Here is a 20,334-nt window from a genome sequence, read left to right on the forward strand (position 1 = left end):
ATCTCTGGTTGGGTGGGGGATAATTATTCGTGGGTAGAGACTGGCATTCAGCACCCATTTACCTTCACTGTCCGAAACAGCGCAATGCATATCGTCTATAATGTAAGAATTGTCGGGTTTGTAGACGTGTGTCCGGGGCAAGTCTCTCATGTGATCCTGCACGTCAGGCATGGAGTGGCTGGAGCCGTACTGGCCATAATACTGACTACTACGGCTGTCGTACAGCTCTGGGCCCAGAGAGGAGGCCCTCACATGAACACCCACGGGGCTGAGAGGGCTCTCCTCCGACGAATACTGAGAGCGCATGGGGGGTCTGCCCCGGCTATAGCTCGCCCTGTATGATGATCGCTCCCTGTCCCCATCTCTCTCGTAGGAGCGGCTGCGGTAGCCGGCGTAGTCCTGGGATGAGATCTTGTCCATGCCGTAGCCCGTGGAGCGCGAACGGCCCGAGGTGTAGTACATGCGCTCCTCCGGATAGGAGTATCTCTTCTGTTCGTAGGCGCTCTTCCTCAGGCCGTGGGCCATGTCGTCCTGCAGCTTCCTGGGCCGCGACGCCATGCTGAAGCTGCCGCCGCCCGACGTGCTCGCGGCGTAGGAGGCCAGGTCTGCCTCCACGTCGCGTGCTTCCTCGATGGGGGAGAACTTGGAGATCTTCTGCTCCGCGCCTTGCTTGCGGTGTTTGCTGCGCTTGGAGGACATGACGGCCGGAGCCAGGCTCTTGGAGGCGTGCTTCTGGACGCCGGTGCGCTGTGCGCCGTGTTTGGTGTAGTCGTCATAGTAATAGGAGGACCCCCCACCCATGCTAGTGCTGCTGCTGCCCACTACTCGGCCGTATGTGTCTGACCCTCGCGGGTGGTAACTGCTCTTACCCCTGCTGTGGTGCTCGTACAGGTCTTCCTCCCTGGTCAGCTCGTCCTCCGGCCTGCCGTAGGAGCTTCCTCCTCTCGCCGGACCGCTCTCCCCTGCGTAGCGTCCACCGTGGCCGTCGCTCCGGTGCATGTCCGCTGTGCCGCCCAGGCCCTCCTTGGTCAGCTCGCTGATGTCATCGCACATGACGTAGTTCCTTGGGACATTCTGCTCCAGGCTTGCGGGGCCATAGAGACCGTCCTGTGCGTAGGTAGAGGGGCTGTCAACTGGGTGCAGACGGTCAGATGGAGTGCCGTGGCCGTAGCTGTTGGCCACTGTCGCAGTGTATTGGCCGTAGGAGCTGGCTGTAGTGGTGGTGTAGCCGTAGGTGTTAGCTGTGGTGGTGGTATACTGGCCATACGTACTGGCCGGGGTGGTAGTGTACTGCTGCCCGTATGTGTTGGATACTGTCGTGGTGTACTGGCCATATGTACTGGAGACTGCCGTAGAGTATGGCCCATAAGTGTTGACCATGGTGCTACCACCAGTATACTGTCCGTATGGGGGTGCCCCACTGGAGGAGGAGTAGATGGTGTCTTGGGCCGTGGTGGTCACCCCTACAGTGGGGTTGCTTACAACCTCATAATTGGTGGGCATCTTGTGCTCCAGGTCAGCCAGCGAGGTCTGTCTCGGTCTCTGGTGGACAGTGAGGATGTCTACCTGGGGCTGGTAGGGAGTGATCTGCCCAGGGCCAGCTGGGTAGGACACCTGACTGGGGTATGGAGAGGTGTGGGTGGGGTAGGGAGGTTGGCCAGGCTGGGCATGCTGGAATCCCTGGTGGCTAGGCTGTTGCTGTTGCTGAGGCAGTAGGTGCACACCCTGCTCTGTCGGGTAGGGGGGATGGCTCTGTGGGAATGTGTGGGAGGAGAAGGACTGGGTCTGGTAGGATGGGGGAGGATGTTGGGTCTGCAGGGGGGTGGGCTGGGGGAGAGCCGCTGCCTGGGACACTGAAGGGTAGGGGGGCTGGTTGAAGGCTGCAGTCTGGTAAGGGGTGCCGGGCTGGGGAGCTGGAGCTGGCTGGCTCAGGCTGTGGTAAGACTGGTAGGAGACGAAGGAGGAGGTGGGAGGAAACTGGGCGGCTGTGTTGAAGTCGCTGGTGAACTGGCTCAGTGGTGCTGTGCTGGGTCTGGTCAGCACCCCGTTGCTCTCGTAGGAAGCTACAGCGGCCGCCAGCCGCAGGTTATTCAGCTCGCTGTCTGACATGTAGTCTCGCGGGTCGCCCATGCAGCGTAGATAGGCCATATCCCTCCTCTCCCTCTCCTTCACCAGGGTCTCCTTGCGCTGATGGATGCCCAGCTCCAGGTAGCGCAGCTTGGCATCAATCTCCTTCTCCTCCTCCTCCAGCTCCTGCTGCTGCTTGCGGAGCTTGGTGGACTCCTGCTCCACGGCCTTCAGCTCGTGGGTGAGGTCCTTCAGCAGGCTGGCTTTGGCTGCCAGACCTGGCCTGGTCCCGGCCCTCAGGGAGGGCACGGAGGGCATGTACATCTGGGGGAGGGCCGGAGTGACAATGGGGAGGTGGCTTTCCTCTGGAGGGGGGCTGGGCAGGGTCCTCTTCACCTTCCTCAGGGCGCTCTGCTGCAGGGCGGCCAGCTGCAGGGAGACGGGGCAGGGCCATGAGAGCAAAGGTTAGGGAAAGAGCTTGCACAACAGAGCATTACACATGTGACATAGATATGTATTGTTCCTCAAGGACGATACGAAATACAAGGTACATTCTTAAAGTGTAATTATACATTACTTATTGTACCTGTGCAAAAGAGAAAAGCAATAAACAAATTGCTGTAAACTGAAACTTGATAAATACTGTATCAATATTTTTGCTACCTTAAATGGCATTGCTACAGTTACAAATGTCTATAATTTAACATTTCCAGTAACATTTCTCTATTATGTTACATCCTCAGCCATGCCACAACTGTGCACGCAGCACTAAGTGGGCACAGAATAAAACTTAGTGGTAATTAAATTTGGATTCCATTGGGAGTCAAATTAATCACAGCCAGAGTCTCAAGAAAGGTCTGGGAAGATAGCCCCAGTATCTGTCAGCAACATGAATGTTTAATTAACTACGACCATTTCATAAAGATGCTCCCACAATAGAAGTTCTACATAAACTCAGCAAACGTTTTACAATCATGCACTTCTCTTCAGCAATTCTAGCATAATCTATGAGTAGGGTATAAAATAAATTCCTCTCCACTCTCAAATCGCCTTCAAATCCTAAATATTTATGAAATCAACCAACTTCAAGTCTGTTTTTTGTCTTCCAATTCCAAATGAATCTACTCCCTGTATATTTTCAAATGCTATTCAAATTCAAAACACAGGTTTATCATTACTCTACAAGAACTGCCACAGATCTCCACACCCCTTTATTCCCGTACAAGATTAGGTCAATTCTCCATCACCTACAGAGGTCCGTTTTTTAACAGTCTCCTTGACCACCTCAAATACCATATCAGCTCCTTCAACAACTCCATTGAATCATTTCCTGCCTATCAGTCACTTATTTTGATTACGCGTTTTACTTGAATGTCTTTTTTCTCTCTCTCCCCCCCTCCCCCAAATCATGAAGTTTACCTTTTTCTTTGTGTAAATCTCCAATTATTTGTTTATTAGTCTTAAAAATCTGGATACTTTTTTGGGTTTGGTTTTATTCTATAAATATTTGAAAGAGGGAGGTGTAAGGCACCTAAGTGTAAGCATTTCTGTTTAGTTTTTTTTACCTCTCCTGCTCTTTCCAGTTGCCTTTTAAACTCATCATATTATTTAGCATTTTCTTGTGTGAAAAATAATTAACAAAGAAAGCATTATTCCCAAATACGACAGATGGTCACTTAAATTTCGGAATTGTTTCAATCTGTATATAGGGGAGACAAACATCAATCCGAAATTTGCCACTTGAGCAAAAGTAACAAACAGCTGGAGTTAGTTTTAGATGAATGGAGATATTATTGACAGCATTTGCCTATGATGGTATTCAAAATTGCTTGCCAAAAACATCAATAACTTTTCAATGTAGAGATCATTTGACGGTGTTCACTTAAGCTGTGCATTAGTAAGATGTTGGAGGACATACGTCTATGGTGCTTTTTGAAACTAGAGCTCTATCACAGTGTAACTGTGTGTAAAGTGTGTTGTGTGTTTTGTGTTGAGTATACACTCTTAAAAGTAAAGGAGCCTGGAAAAACCTTTTGGGGTTCTATAAATTGCCTCTCCGGGAACCTTTCCAGTTGAAAAAGGTTCCTCGAGGAACCCCTGTGTAAAGGATCAAAGCGGAACCTTTTTGTGATGAGAGAGGTTCAATTTAGAGCCTTTTAAAATATATATTATAGAGGTGGCAGACTATCAGAAGATTGAAGGCGTGGCTTTCACATAGTTATTTTTGGCCACCCGTTAGAGTAAATGTCATTCCTGTTCATGAAGTTAAGTTTGTACACTGCAAATTAAAATGTTTCTTGAACATTTATGCATATTACATAATCTATTATAATATTAACATTGCTGATTACATATAGTAAGAAAATGGTAACTATTGCAGTTTTGGGATTTGCACATGCTTTAGAGGAACTCATACGCCGCTGTAAGCCTTATTGAAGCTACAAAATTGTCAGTGTTCAACCTGAACATGTGATGACAATACAACAGAACGGATTAACAGGAATTACATTTACTTCCACGGGTGGCCTAAAAAGATCTATCTGAAAGCCACGCCCTTACTAAGCCACTCTTCCAGTCCAGGGTTCCTCCAGGAACATTACATTGAAACATTAAAGCAGTGGTGTCAAACTCATTCCATGGAGGACCTAGTGTCTGCTGGGTTTTTTGGGTTTTCCTTTTAATTAAGACCTAGACAACCAGATGAGAGGAGTTCCTTACTAATGAGTGACTTTAATTCATCAATCAAGTACAAGAGAGCAGTGAAAACAGACACTCGGCTCTCCGTGGAATGATTTTGACACATGTGCATTAAAGGTTCCTCCAAGAGCCCCTCAATTTACCAAGGGTGCGAATATAAACCATTGACTAGCAATGGCTCCTTGAAGAACTGCAGGGATTCCTTGAGGATCTCCAGGGTTCCTCGAGTCACCACTAATTCTAAGAGTGTAGCATCGCATGGTAATGCACTGTATGTTTATGGGGCCATATTGTAATATTATGCTGCCAATTTGATACATACTACAGTAGAATGCATACAGTACTTAACAGTAAAAAGACAACTGTCCATGTGATCTTGCGATTTCAGTCTTTCAGTCTCTGCATGTGTACAGAAATAGCTGTTGAGGATCAAAGGATTGACCTTATGACCTACCTGGCTCTGAAGAGCTTGCTGCTGGTACAGGTTTAGCCTGGCCTTGGTGTGCTCATCTGTAGTGGGGCTTAGGGGCTTGGGGTCTGACATGGACCTCTGTGTGCTCTTAATGGGCCGGGGCATGCTGGGGTGGCGCTGGGGCGACTCGACCGTGTAGGCTTTCTGCTGGGGGGTGACGTGGGCCTTGTTCAGCCCGCCGGTGGAGAGGGACGTCTCCAAGAGGCGGTGGGGGGAGATGGGGGAAACGGGGGAGTAGAGCACCTGGGGGGACTTGGGGGGCTGACGGATCAGGCTGGAGAGGGACTCATTGTGGAGGTGGTTCATGGGCTGGGTTTGGTAGCTGATCTCTAGGGGGTCTGGCCTCCTCCTGTTCTGCTGCTGGCGCGGGTCTGCCGACCCCACCAGCTGGATGCTTGTGGAGTAGGGGCTGACGGTGGTGGGCACGCTGAGCTGTGGCACCACCACGCCCTGAGACTGGGCCTCAACTTCTGTTTGGCAGGCTAGGCTTTGGCCCTTCTGGGTCCTCTCAGGGCCTGAGATATAGTGGATAATTTCGACTTTGTTCGGGTCTGGCACGGTGACGTGGATAGCTGGGGACACCTTCCCCAGTTGGTCTGTTTCGGTCTGACAAGCGCTATCTCGAATGGTCTGGATGGCAATGCTGGATGAGGCGGCTGTCTTGGAGGCTGTGTCTGTCTTGTTTTCGGCCCCGGGATCCGAGTGCTTAGAGAAGCGAGACCGCCTGCGCCTCACAGGCTGCTCCCACTCCACTTTCTCCTCATCATCATCGGTTTGGACACTGCAGTCTACACTGCGCCTGTTGCGTCTGCGCCGGGACATGATGTACCTCTCCTCGCCATCCTCTTCGTCTGTCTGGACACAGCTGTCCACTATCCTCCGTGCTCCATAGAACTGAATGCTCTCTCCCTCCATTCCATCCCTCAGCCTGGGCATGGAGGTGGAGTTCTGCCTCCTCATGTTGGTTCTGGTCTCTATATGCTCTTCATTGTTCCTTAGACACATGTCCGAGGAGGAGTTGGGCAGGGAAATGAAGCCCACTTTATCTCCATAGGGCAGCAGGGTCTGGCCGTTCTGGTCCACCTGAGCGGCTGCGGCGGCTGCAGCAGCAGCCGCTGCAGCAGTCTTCTGCCTCCTCTGCTCCTCAAGCTGCTGCTGAAGCTGCTGCTGCAGCGACTGTATCTGGTCGAGCTGGGCTTTCTGCTGGGCCAACTGCTCCTTCTGCATCACCAGCTGGCTCTCCCTCTCAGCCTGCTGCTGCTGCAGGACCTGCTCCTTGATGGTCTGAAGCTCCTGAATCTCCCTGTGCACCAGCATCTGCTCCTTCTCGCGGTGTCGCTGCAGCTCCATGCGCTCCCTCTCCAGCTCCTCCTGCAGACGTAGCTGACGCAGCTTTTCCAACTCCACACGCTCCCGCTCCATTTGCAACAGCTGCTCATGCTGGCGGTGCATCCTTTCCTCCGTCTCCGTCGCAGTGTTGACTGGGCTGCTGGAGGGTGGGCCAGACGGAGGGGGCTGGATGTTGCTCTGGGGCCCAGTGTAGCTTTGTGTTGGAGGGTAAATGTGGGCTGGAGGGGGCTGGCTCTGGGGTGGAGGCTGGCTGTGAGGATGGGATTGAGGTTGCATGTGCTGGGGCTGGGCTGGAGGTTGGTTCTGAGGATGGACCTGGGGCTGCCCTGGGGCCTGAGTGTGTAGGTGAGCCTGGGTCAGGTTCATGGGTTGCTGCTGGGGCTCTATTGGCAAGCTGACCGGGGCTGATGTATGGGCAAAGAGAGGTTGAGATGATGAATCAGATGCACCTGATTTCACAGAGGGCTTCCCTAGGTAGACTGGGGCATCCTGGGTGGTGGTGATAGCAGCAGGCATGCTCACAGGGGCCAACGTGGTGAATGGGAAGATGTTGGGAGCCGGATAACGGTATGGAGCCTGCCCAGACATAGGCATCCTTGGGTTCACAGGCATCCTGGTGAGGCTGGCCAGAGGCACGGGTGTCATGTTGGCTGTGGGTAAAGGCCTGTACACTCCCCTCAGTAGTGGGCACAGAGCTGAGGCAGGCTGGGTAGTGATTGGCAAGGTGGATGCGATGGGCGTGTTGATGGTGGAGTAGGTCATTCCATCAGCAGACCTCATGGCAGACGGGTACATGGCTCGGAGGCTGGCTTGCCTGGCATTGATCATGTTGGTGAGCGCTTGGGTTTGAGAGATTGGCTTTCCATCAGGTCCGTAGAGCATATTTTGTCTCATAGAGTTAAGCCTGCCACCTGGACCTGTTCCTCTTCCTACGCCATACTGCACGAGCTCCGGATTGCTCCCATAGCGGTCCATTAAGTTGAGGGCAGCGCACATTCGGCTGATCTCTCTGGCAGTGGTGGCACTGTACTGGGCCAGGTTGGACTCTTGGAAGTTAGCGAGGTCTCGGGGCGAGTAGCCGTAGTCTGAGCTAATGTTTGACAGGGAGTTGAATCTGCGTATGGGCAGAGCAGTAGCAGTGAGGTCACCCCCATGGCGTAGGTCAGTGTAGGAGCCGTACTGCATGCCCAGTCCCAGGAAGCCTCCCTCATAGGCATGTTTCATGGTGCTGAGGTCCACGGCCAGCTCTCCAGAGGCCTGGATGTGTGGGTCCATCTTGGAGTGGTAGGACTGGAGTCCTACCTCTGCTAGGTTAGTGTCAGACAGCGAGGGCTGTAGCCGCCCAGGGAACGGTAGTGTGTAGGCTTTACGCCCGTCTATAGAAAACTCCTGATACTGGCCCTCCTGGTCCGACTCGTAGGAGAGTGGTGGCGCAGAGGGTGGTCTTGGCTCTTGAGTGGCCACTATCTCATCAACGTTTTGCTTCTGGGAGAACGGACCACCAACACAGCTACCTCCGAATGGGAGGCGGTACACTACATCACAGCAGGCCGGTTGGTTCTCAGCTTTGATCTGCCCCCCTGTGAGGTCCACGGCATCCTGGCTCTCTTCTGTCTTCACCAGCTGGGTCACTGGTCCTCCCTGTGGGGCCCCATTCATCTGGACCATCATGCCATGAGGCCCACCGCCTGCCAGGTTCATCACACCTGCCGGGGTTGGCTTGCTCTTCAGTTCCAGGGGACCTCCAGTACTGTAGATGTCAGGGGCGACGGCGGAGGATATAGCACTAACCACAGCTGGGGAGTTGCTGGTTTGGCTGACCAGAAGGTCCTTTTTGAGCAGAGTCATCTGGCCTGGTAGGTTGTACCGAGCTAAGGAGGACTGCTGCTGCATCTGATGGTGTTGCTGGAGCTGCTGCTCCAAGAGCTGCTGCTGCTGTTGAAGCTTCTGCTGCTGCTCCATCAGCTGCTGCTGCTGGATGCTCAGGTCCTCCAGCTTGGCGTCAATCTTGGGGATGGATGGGTCAGTGGGTGGTGGTTTGTTCTGTGACAGGCACATGGCTGAGCCCATACCCTGGCCCAGGTCCACTCTGTTTTGTAAAGGGTCCCCATAGACCATGGGCTGTTGGGGCTGTGATATGAACATGGAGGCGGCCACCGTGACGCTCACCGTGGTTGCGGTTGATACCATCACATGGGGGTGCTGCTGGGTGTTCAGGTTCATTATGAGAGGCTGAATGATGGTGGAAGGGTGGCTCCCCTCGTGCCCACTGGTGTATTTGCGTGTTTCTGTGGCCAGAGAGGTAAGATCCATGCCGTGGTCAGTCATGATGATGGGAGCTGGTATAGTGGCTGTTCTCAGATCCACTGTTCTCAGATCCACCACACTCCCACCATAGATCATCTGGCCCTGCTCCACTCTCGATGTCCCTGGGACAGTGGAGATCCTGCAGAGAGAGATGTTGTCCATAGACATCGAACCACGGCTGTAGGTGCTAGCTGTGGTGACCATGCTGGTGCCAACATTGACCTTTTCCACCTTCTGCATCCTATAGAAGCTGCGGTGATGAGACTGGTGGTACGGAGGGCTGTCTGGCGGACTGGCCTGTGGAGAGTAGCCATCAAATGTCAACTGTCGGCTGAATCTGGTGGGCGAGGATAAAGGTGAGGTGGCCGTGTTGACCGTCACTGGTTTGGCAGAGCTTGTGTGCTCGGTGTCCATGTAGTGGGAGTCCTGGGAGGATTGCTGTCTGAAAAGACGTGGGGATATGACTCTGTGAGATATCTGGGTCCCCTGGACCATCACTGGGGAGGTGGGCCCTGAGCCAGCCGACGGAGCCACTATGCCTGGGCTGAACGTCTGGGTGGAGATCTCGACCCTCCTGGAGGGGGAGTGACTTAGGCTCTCAGTGGGCGATACGGAGGGGGACAGAGGGGGGCTGGAGCTCTTGTAGTACGAAGACATCTTTGGCGAGCGGGTCTCTATGACGTGCTCTAAAGATGTTGCACTGTCTCTGACTTGGACCCCTCGGTTCTCCCCTACGCTCCTCGCAACCACCTCTCTCTGGCTGTATGCCTGTGTTATCTCCGCTATCTTGCTGCACACATTTGAGACGGTTGTGGTTGAAGTGTTGGGACCTCCAGTTTGCCAACCATACATGGTGGATTGGGTGGTCGTCATCGTTTGACTAACGCTGGTCTGGGAGATGGTCACTGCATCCCGGGAATAAACCCCATAGGCGGCTATTGTGGTGACGGCCACCACTGGAGTGATGCCATTTTTACCCGTCTGGTTCTTCATCCCTTTTGAGTAGTGTTGTGTCACCCGTACATCAGGGATCCTTCCTCCGGTCTCAGAGAAGGACACAGGTGCAGAGAGCTGAGTGGGGCTGGTGCCAGGAGTCAATAGGTCATCGGTCTGCTCAAGCAGCTTAGTGAAGGCTGACCCAGTATCTAAAAGCTGCTTATCTGGATAGGTACTGTTGTCTACTTCCACCTGCTTGTCTGCCTGCTGCTGTAACTCCAGGGCGGAGGACTGGTGCATCTTAGTAATGTTCTGGGAGGTCTGGCGGATCTCTTCGTAGATGTCTCCTGTCTCTGCTGCCTCGTTTTCATAACCAGTCTCTGCCTGCTTGTACTCGTACTCATCTTCATACTGTTGGCCGTTTGTGTCATCCTTGTATGTACTGTTGTGTCTACCTTGTTGCTGCTGCTGTTTCTGTTGTTTCTGTTGCTGCTGCTGTTTCTGATGCTGCTGCGGTTTCTGTTGTTTCTGCAGCAACTCAGCTTTCCTCATCATTTCCTCATACACCTCCTCAGCACTTTTCAGGGGCTTGCTGCTGGAGGGAGCAGTGGTCGCCGTGGTCGTCAATGACTTCTCGGTCGGAGAGTACAGAGACATGAACGTGGGCAGGTTATATTCGCTGCCAGACTTGTAGAGTTTAGACTCGTATCCCTCAGCCTCTGAGTCAAGGCTCTGGGGGGAGTATTCCGATGCAGAGGATCGGTGGAGCTCCTCCATCTCTGCAGCCTGTCGCAGCTCCTCAGTAGGGGAGGCATCCTCGATGGGGGAGAGGTTGCTGGGGGGCGTCTTGGATCTCTCCCTGCGTCTCTGGGCCCTCAGCTCCTCTTTGTCTCTTTTGGTCTTCCTGGCCGTGCTGCGGATCCTCTGTTGCTCCAGGTCCCTCATCTTCTCTTGCTCCCGCAGCAGCTCCTCCTCCTCCCTCAGCTCATCCTCCTCAGAGGAGTCCTCGATAGTGGGCAGCAGGGAGCCATGGGAGCGGTGCCGGGCTTTCCTCTGCTGCTTGGCGTCCTCCAGTCTTTGTCTGCGGCTGGGGCTGCTGTCACTGTCGTCCTCCATGGAGGAGATGGAGGTGGGTGAGGTGCCAGAGTTATAGCTGGAGGTGGTGGGTGGCAGGGTGGAGGAGTACTCTCCCCTGGAGCGCTCCTCAGGAGATCCCGTCAGGCTCTCCATCTCCAGCTCGGGCTCTCGGTCCAGACTGAGGTCATTTTCATTGTTGAGCTCCATGTCATGGCTGTAGCTGTTGGTGTTGTTGAGCTCAATGGTCTTGAAGCGGCGCAGGCCCCCCAGGCCCCCCTCCTCTCCTTCCTCCGCAGAACCTTTGTAGATGTCGCTGGAGCTTTTGGTCTCCTCCTCAAAGCTGCTGGACTGGTGAGATAGGCGGCGTTTCTCTTTCATTGACTCCGAGATGTGCTTGTGTGTCTTTTTCGGTTTTTGGTAGCCGTAGCCTTCGTCCTCCTCGTCCTCCTCCTCCATGTCCTCCTCTTCTTCGTTGTCCTCGTCTGCGCTCATCTCCATGATCTGCCTCCTCATGAACTCCTCATCTGTCATTGGCTCCGGTTCGGCCACTTTCTTCTCGTCCTTGGGAGCGGCACTGCTCTTGTGCTCCCGTTTGGACTCCCAGTCCCCTCCATCCTCCTCCTCCTCCACGATGTCCTCCAGCTCCTCATCAGAGTCGTAGGCCTCGGGGGTGATGGACAGCGACCGGGGCCTCTGCTCTCGGTGGTGCCTGCCCCGGCCCCGTTCGCGCTCCCTCTCCTCAGCCGGCAGGGTCTTGGACTCCAGCAGGGGCCTCATGGAGCTCTCCAGCTTGGTGATCTCGGAAGGGCTGGGGGGGCTGCCATGTCCGCTGATGCCCCTCTCGCTCAGCTTCATCTCCTCCTCCTGGATGAGGCCGGTGATCTCACTGTGTGAGCTGGAGATGCCGTCCGAGGAGTAGCCGGTGTCACTCAGGCTCTGGGGGCTCCGTGACAGGTCTTGAGTGCTGTTCTTGGTCTCCTAAGGAGGGACATAAGAAATCAGCCAAAAACAAAACAGCAGACTGGAAAAAAGACCTGAAAAAAAGACCTGAAAAACCCTGAGATGATCTTATGCAATGATAATTCTAAAATACTTATTTGTAATGTTCTGCTCTTCATTTTATTCCACCCATGCCTCACATTGAACATTGGAGAACAGTGGACATTAGAGTGGATCCCTTTCATTTTGTATTCACACCAGCACTAATTCAGTACCACTAAGGCCTTGATGGCTTTGCATATTCATGGTTGTACCAATCGTAGCACATTATGTTTCAAGAGGGGCGACGGCTAAAATGGAGTGAGAGAAAAAACACATTCCTTTTCTCTGTGTGGAGTAAATCCATCAGTGCTGTGGCTGGCGCCTGCTTCGTCAGCACTACTTTTTTCTAGACGTCAATAACAAGGTGCAGGAGAAGAGGGAAGGCACAGAAAAGATTGGATGCCATTTTCAAATCATTTCAGGTACTGTGGCAATAAACTATCAATACCTTATTCCATTTCAACTCCACTAAATGTCCCTCAATAAACATCTTGCTTTACTACATAACAATAACTAAGCTTTATCAGCTGTATATCAAAATGAATTTCTAGGAGACCTAAAAGGTGACTTACGTCATAATGTCTTGACTTCTTTAGGTCTTTTGTGATTGGCTCTCCCTTCTTCTGAGTTAGTTTGGTGTCTATGGCGGGTTCCACCACCTCCTCTGACTTTGGCATAGTCTCTTCCGTGGCCTTCAGTTGTTTTGGGGGCTCATTGGAAGGTGTGGGCTGGACAGGAGCCTTTGTGTCCCCTGGTTGCTTCACTGCGAAAGGCCCGCTCCCCAGGCCTGTCTGTGGCTTCTGCTGCTGCGGCTGCATCGTTCTTGGCCCTTGCTGCTGCTGATTGGTCGATTTCAGGAAGGGCGGCTTCTGAGCTGGCTGCTGACTGGCTGGTGTCAGGTGGCGTGGAGATCCCATTGGTTGGTGCTTTGGAGACGGATGAGGAACAGGAGAGGGGTCTCCGAGTCCTCCGGACATCAGCCGCTGGGTCTGACAGTTCAGACAGAGCCACTCCCTCTTCTGAAAAACAAATCAGAAAAACAAAACAATTATATTAACCTATTGATAAAACAATTAAAAGAGAAAGAAAAAGAGAGAGAAAGTTAGGAAGGGAAGGATGGGGAAGGGGGGTACAAAGAGGGCATGGAAGAATCTGACAAGAGTAGAACATCCCTCCCACATTCCATGTACATCTCCACTGTGATTCTGTGGATAAAGAAAAGAGTGACAGCATGGCTTCCCTGGGATTATGTCTGTGGGTCTCTGAGTAGAAAGTTGTACTGTCTATTGGCAGGCAGCCACCAGATCGAGAGACATCGCAACTAGCACAGTCAGTGTAGTCAGCTCAGCTATCCCCATTGAGACCCTGTCTCTGCCTCTGTTGGGCAAAACTGCCTCTGTTGGGAAAAACTAAACATGGCGGTGTTCACCTTAGCAATCTCATCTCACTAGAATAAAGACCTCCGCCATTCCTGCCATTATTGAAAGAGATCGTGATACCTCACATCTCAAAATAGGGCTACTTAATGTTAGATCCCTCACTTCAAAGGCAGTTATAGTCAATGAACTAATCACTGATCATAATCTTGATGTGATTGGCCTGACTGAAACATGGCTTAAGCCTGATGAATTTACTGTGTTAAATGAGGCCTCACCTCCTGGTTACACTAGTGACCATATCCCCTGCGCATCCCGCAAAGGTGGAGGTGTTGCTAACATTTACGATAGCAAATTTCAATTTACAAAAAAACCCTGACGCTTTCGTCTTTTGAGCTTCTAGTCATGAAATCTATGCAGCCTACTCAATCACTTTTTATAGCTACTGTTTACAGGCCTCCTGTGCCATATACAGCATTCCTCACTGAGTTCCCTGAATTCCTATCGGACCTTGTAGTCATAGCAGATAATATTCAAATTTTTGGTGACTTCAATATTCACATGGAAAAGTCCACAGACCCACTCAAAAAGGCTTTCGGAGCAATCATCGACTCAGTGGGTTTGGTCCAACATGTCTCCGGACCTACTCTCTGTCACAGTTATACTCTGGACCTAGTTTTGTCCCATGGAATAAATGTTGTGGATCTTAATGTTTTTCCTCATAATCCTGGACTATCGGACCACCATTTTATTATGTTTGCAATCGCAACAAATAATCTGCTCAGATCCCAACCAAGGAGCATCAAAAGTCATGCTATAAATTCTCAGACAACCCAAAGATACATTGATGCCCTTCCAGACTCCCTCTGCCTACCCAAGGACATCAGAGGACAAAAATCAGTTAACCACCTAAGTAACTCAATTTAACCTTGCACAATACCCTAGATGCAGTTGCAGCCCTAAAAACTAAAAACATTTGTCATAAGAAACTAGCTCCCTGGTATACAGAAAATACCCAAGCTCTGAAGCAAGCTTCCAGAAAATTGGAGCGGAAATGGCGCTACACCAAACTGGAAGTCTTTCGACTAGCTTGGAAAGACAGTACCGTGCAGTATCGAAGAGCCCTCACTGCTGCTCGACGAACCTATTTTTCCAACTTAATTGAGGAAAATAAGAAAAATCCAACATTTATTTTTGATACTGTCGAAAAGCTAACTAAAAAGCAGCCTTCCCCAAGAGAGGATGGCTTTCACTTTAGCAGTAATAAATTAATGAACTTCTTTGAGGAAAAGATCATGATCATTAGAAAGCAAATTACAGATTCCTCTTTAAATCTGCGTATTCCTCCAAAGCTCAGTTGTCCTGAATCTGCACAACTCTGCCAGGACCTAGGATCAAGGGAGGCACTCAAGTGTTTTAGTACTATATCTCTTGACACAATTATGAAAATAATCATGGTCACTAAACCTTCAAGCTGCATACTGGACCCTATTCCAACTAAACTACTGAAAGAGCTGCTTCCTGTGCTTGGCCCTCCTGTGTTGAACATAATAAATGGCTCTCTATCCACCGGATGTGTACCAAACTCACTAAAAGTGGCAGTAATAAAGCCTCTCTTGAAAAAGCCAAACCTTAACCCAGAAAATATAAAAAAGGATCGGCCTATATCGAATCTTCCGTTCCTCTCAAAAAAAATTGAAAAAGCTGTTGCACAGCAACTCACTGCCTTCCTGAAGACAAACAATGTATATGAAATGCTTCAGTCTGTTTTTAGACCCCATCCTAGCACTGAGACTGCACTTGTGAAGGTGGTAAATGACCTTTTAATGGTGTCAGACCGAGGCTCTGCATCTGTCCTCGTGCTCCTAGACCTTAGTGCTGCTTTTGATACCATCGATCACCACATTCTTTTGGAGAGATTGGAAACCCAAATTGGTCTACATGGACAAGTTCTGGCCTGGTTTAGATATTATCTGTCGGAAAGATATCAGTTTGTTTCTGTGAATGGTTTGTCCCCTGACAAATCAACTGTAAATTTCGGTGTTCTTCAAGGTTCCGTTTTAGGACCACTATTGTTTTCACAATATATTTTACCTCTTGGGGATGTCATTCGAAAACATCATGTTAACTTTCACTGCTATGTGGATGACACACAGCTGTACATTTCAATGAAACATGGTGAAGCCCCAAAATTGCCCTCGCTAGAAGCCTGTGTTTCAGACATAAGGAAGTGGATGGCTGCAAACTTTCTACTTTTAAACTCGAACAAAACAGAGATGCTTGTTCTAGCCTCCCTACACTGGCTTCCTGTTAAGGCAAGAGCTGATTTCAAGGTTTTACTGCTAACCTAAAAAGCATTACATGGGCTTGTTCCTACCTATCTTTCCGATTTGGTCCTGCCGTACATACCTACACATACGCTACGGTCACAAGACACAGGCCTCCTAATTGTCCCTAGAATTTCTAAGCAAACAACTGGAGGCAGGGCTTTCTCCTATAGAGCTCCATTTTTATGGAATGGTCTGCCTACCCATGTGAGAGATGCAGACTCGGTCTCAACCTTTAAGTCTTTACTGAAGACTTATCTCTTGAGTGTGCTTGAGTGTGCTTTGGCACAACCCTGTCTGGGTTGGCGCCCCCCCTTAGGTTGTGCCGTGGCGGAGATCTTTGTGGGCTGTACTCGGCCTTGTCTCAAGAAGGTAAGTTGGTGGTTGAAGATATCCCTCTAGTGGTGTGGGGGCTGTGCTTTGGCAAAGTGGGTGGGGTTATATCCTGCCTGTTTGGCCCTGTCTGGGCATATCATCGGATGGGGCCACAGTGTCTCCTGACCCCTCCTGTCTTAGCCTCCAGTATTTATGCTGCAGTAGTTTATGTGTCGGGGGGCTGGGGTCAGTCTGTTATATCTGGAGTATTTCTCCTGTCTTATCCGGTGTCCTGTGTGAATTTAAGCAAACTCTCTCTAATGCTCTCTTTCTTTCTTTCTCTCTCTCGGAGGACCTGAGCCCTAGGACCATGCCTCACGACTACCTGGCATGATGACTCCTTGCTGTCCCCAGTCCACCTGGTCGTGCTGCTGCTCCAGTTTCAACTGTTCTACTTGCGGCTATGGAACCCTGACCTGTTCACCGGACGCGATACCTGTCCCAGACCTGCTGTTTTCAACTCTCTAGAGACAGCCGGAGCGGTAGAGATACTCTCAATGATCGGCTATGAAAAGCCAACTGACATTTACTCCTGTGGTGCTGACCTGTTGCACCCTCGACATCTACTGTCATTATTATTACTTGACCATGCTGGTCATCTATGAACATTTGAACATCTTGGCCATGTTCTGTAATAATCTCCACCCGGCACAGCCAGAAGAGAACTGGCCACCTCTCATAGCCTGATTCCTCTCTAGGTTTCTTCCTAGGTTTTGGCCTTTCTAGGGAGTTTTTCCTAGCCACCGTGCTTCTACACCTGCATTGCTTGCTGTTTGGGGTTTTAGGCTGGGTTTCTGTACAGCACTTTGATATATCAGCTGATGTAAGAAGGGCTATATAAATACATTCGATTTAATTTGATTGGATTTGTTGTTTGCAATAGCCAACTTTTACAACAGACGAAGAACTAAGTTGTAAATCGAACGGTTTTGTGTAAAAGAGTGACTGAGCACAGAGAAGCAGCTGAAATGAGGTAGGCTAGTGGATCCTGCATGCGCAGATATCTCTAAACCCAGCTAGTTGAGGTCCAGAAATTCCAGAACCACAGCCATTCGTTTTTTTTTTTTAAATCAGGAAGCTATTAACATTGTTCAAAGAATATCTATTGAATTTAGAGGGGGGTTGAGGCAACAGCAAGTCAGCATCTAAAACCAGCATGTCAACAATTAACCATCTGCATGTTGTGCTGTCAAACACATTGAGTCCTTTCTCACTGAAGGGCAGATATATGGTGTACAGAGTAGTGGAGGAAAAAGTACCCATTTGGCATACTGATTAGAACATGACTTAAGTAAAAGTGAGTCACTAAGTAAAATACTACTTGAGTAAAAGTCTAAAAATATTTGGTTTTAAATATACTTAAGCATTAAAAGTAAATGTAATTGCTAAAATATGCTTAAGTATCAAATGTAAAAGTATAAATCATTGCAAATTCCTTACATTAAGCAAACCAAACGGTACCATTTTATTAAAACTTTTTTTTAAACGAATAGCCAGGGGCACACTACAACACTCAGACATAATTTATAAACAAAGCAGCTGTGTTTAGTCAGTCTGCCAGATCAGAGGCATTATTGATGACCAGAAGTGTGTGAATTGGACCATTTTCCCATCTTACTAAGCAATCAAAATGTAACGAGTACTTTTAGGTGTCAGGGAAAATGCATGTAGTAAAACATGTATTATTTTTTTTAGGAATGTAGTGAAGTAAAAGTAAAAGTTTAGTAGTACTTTAGTATTTTTGCTTAAGTACTTTACACCACTGGTACAGAGACACTGAGAGAGAACAAGGAAGACAGGAGAGAATAGGTCAGAGAGGACTAACTGAATGGAACAGTATTGACCATTAACACCAGGCACAATTTTGAGGCGAATGTTTAAATTTCTCTCTATTCTCTCCTTTCATGCAGGTTTTCAAAAGTCAGGGAATGGTATGAACTGTGTGAACCTGTCATAGGCACGCAGCCTACAGATACATAAATATTGTATCACTCTCTGAAAAGCAGACCGGAAAAGAAAGGTAAAAGCCCTCACTAATAATACACCATCTCTTATCATCCATTTCACATCCCGAAGACTGAAATGCACCCAGTCCCCGTTTGCAGTCGATTACCACGCATGACATCACATTGAGGGGAAAATTTTTAAAAACATTTCGGAAAGATTTACAAAAGAAATGGGATTATGGTTTCAATGAATGGATTTTTTTTCTGCTGCAGAGCAGGAGAGTACATCGTGACCAGTGATATGAGAATATACAAAGGTTTGTGTGTCTTTATCCAGTTTATCATCAACGCTCACGCCATCTTGAAATTAGATTTTCAAACTTAACTGTCACAGTCATCGCTGGACTGACGCACATTTAGAAAAGGAAAGTCTTGATAAAAAAAGATACCCTTCTTTGCATTCATTCCTCTTCACAGCTGATCATTTATTCACTGTGTTGTTAAAGGAATAGTTGTATCTTTTACAACTATATCAAAATCTTTTATGTTAATGGGATGTTATAGAAGGTTCCAGACACCGTTTTTGTGATTTCACTTGTTTTTTGAGAAACTTACCCCGAACAGCTAATCACTTGCTCATCCTCGTTGTGCAGTTTGGGGACCCAGTTTGGGGACCCTGCAAAAACATGAACAAAGGCTCCAAAGACACCCAAATATGTACTTTTAGAAATTACAAAGCTCTCATGTATAGTGATGCAGGTCTTTAGATGTTGTACACACCACATTAAAATGGTGTTATTCCGAACTTTATCCTCAACGTTATTGTCATGGTTCCAACTGTCACCAGAGGGCAGCAGAGACCATCCTAGAGACATTAACAACACTCAGGTGTGTCCAATTTACTCATTGTGATTTCCCTGTTAAAAGAGGTGTGTTTCTGTTTTCTGTTCTGCTGATTCCTCGTCTGGTCTCTTCTCTGCACCTGGGTCCAACCTTACATCCTGATCTTCTCCAAAACCCTTCTGGAACACATACTGCATGTCCGCCAAGTCCTGAGACGCCTCCTGCAGAGCCAATTATATGTTAAGATAGAGAAGTGTCCCAGGTTTCCTTCCTGGGTCACATTATCTCTACCGCAGGCATCCAAATGGACCCCGTAAAGGTTGAGGCGGTCACCGACTGGCCCATCCCACCTCACTCAAGCAGGTCCAGCGGTTCCTCGGGTTTGCACATTTTTACAGCCGTTTTATACGCAACTTTGGTGTGTTGGCAGCGCCTCTCAAGGTCCTAACACGCAAGTCCCAGATCTGTTTTTGCTTGACTCCCGAGGCTGACAGGGCATTCATGAAGCTCAAGGGACATTTCACTTCTGGACCCATCCTCGTTCATCCTGATCCTACTCATCCCTTTGTGGTAGAGGTGGACGCCTCGGACACCAGAGCAGGGGTGGTCCTTTCACAGTGGAACGAGAAGGACAAGAAATTGCACCCATGCACGTTTCTCTCGAAGTGGTTCTTGCCAGCAAAATGCAACTGGGAGCTCTTGGCAGTTAAATGGGCCCTAGAGGGGTGGAGACACTGGTAGGAGGGGGCACCTCATCCTTCGTAATCTGGACGGACCATAAGAACTTGGTCTCCATTCAAGAAGCCAAGTGCTTGAACGCTCGCCAGGCTTGGTGGGCTCTGTTTTTTAACAGGTTCGATTTCACACTAGCCTATCGCCCGGTATCCAAGAATCAGTACCACAATGGCGACACTCATCTAAATTAACTGGGCATCCAGGGGTTAATCGGACACTGGAGTTCCTGAGGCGGAAAATATGGTAGCCCAGCATGATTTAGGATGTGAGATCCTTTGTTCCGGTTTGTTCTACCTGTGCCCAAAGCAAGTCCTCACGACAGTGACGTGGGACCAGGGCCGACTGGGGATGGGCAGAGGTTGGAGCAACCCAGCCGGCCCTGGTCCCACCTGTCTGTAGACTTTATTACAGGGTTGCCTCCATCCCAAGGGCTTGCCACGATCCTGGTGGTCATTGATTAGTTCTCCAAGGCAGCCTATTTCATTGCCTTACCCAAGTTGCCCTCAACGAAGGAGGCCGCTGATCTCATGAATACCGATGTCTTTCGACTATACAGACTTCCTAGGGCATTGTCTCGGATCGTGGGCTCCGGTTCATCGCACGGTATTGGAAAGCCTTCTGCTCCCTGTTGGGGGTGTCGGAGTCTCTTCTCGAGATTACACCCACAGTCGAATGGGCAAACTGAGCAGGCCGACCAGGAGCTGGAGAAGTTTCTCTGCGGTTTCGTCTCCACCCAGGCCAGCAACTGGAGCAAGTTCCTCGTCTGGGTGTAGTATGCTCACAAT

At 49.8% G+C, this 20,334-nt stretch overlaps 1 protein-coding gene across 2 annotated transcripts in view; it reads right to left on the reverse strand.

The window, feature by feature from the left end:
• The window catches only part of LOC129830298 (protein bassoon-like), a 215,734-nt gene that overhangs the window by 22,803 nt on the left and 172,597 nt on the right, over positions 1-20,334 (reverse strand). Inside the window, exons 4-6 of one of the 2 annotated variants that reach the window (XM_055892775.1) lie at positions 12,520-12,966; positions 5,219-11,884; positions 870-2,496 (exon numbers count right to left, since the gene is read on the reverse strand). In XM_055892775.1, coding sequence (XP_055748750.1) covers positions 870-2,496; positions 5,219-11,884; positions 12,520-12,966 — 8,740 coding nt within the window. Of the gene's footprint in view, positions 1-62; positions 2,497-5,218; positions 11,885-12,519; positions 12,967-20,334 lie in introns of both variants that reach the window. The other variant, XM_055892774.1, reaches the window with a different exon arrangement.

This window comes from Salvelinus fontinalis, chromosome 31, assembly GCF_029448725.1.
Source record: "Salvelinus fontinalis isolate EN_2023a chromosome 31, ASM2944872v1, whole genome shotgun sequence".
NCBI classification, from domain to species: Eukaryota; Metazoa; Chordata; class Actinopteri; order Salmoniformes; family Salmonidae; genus Salvelinus; species Salvelinus fontinalis.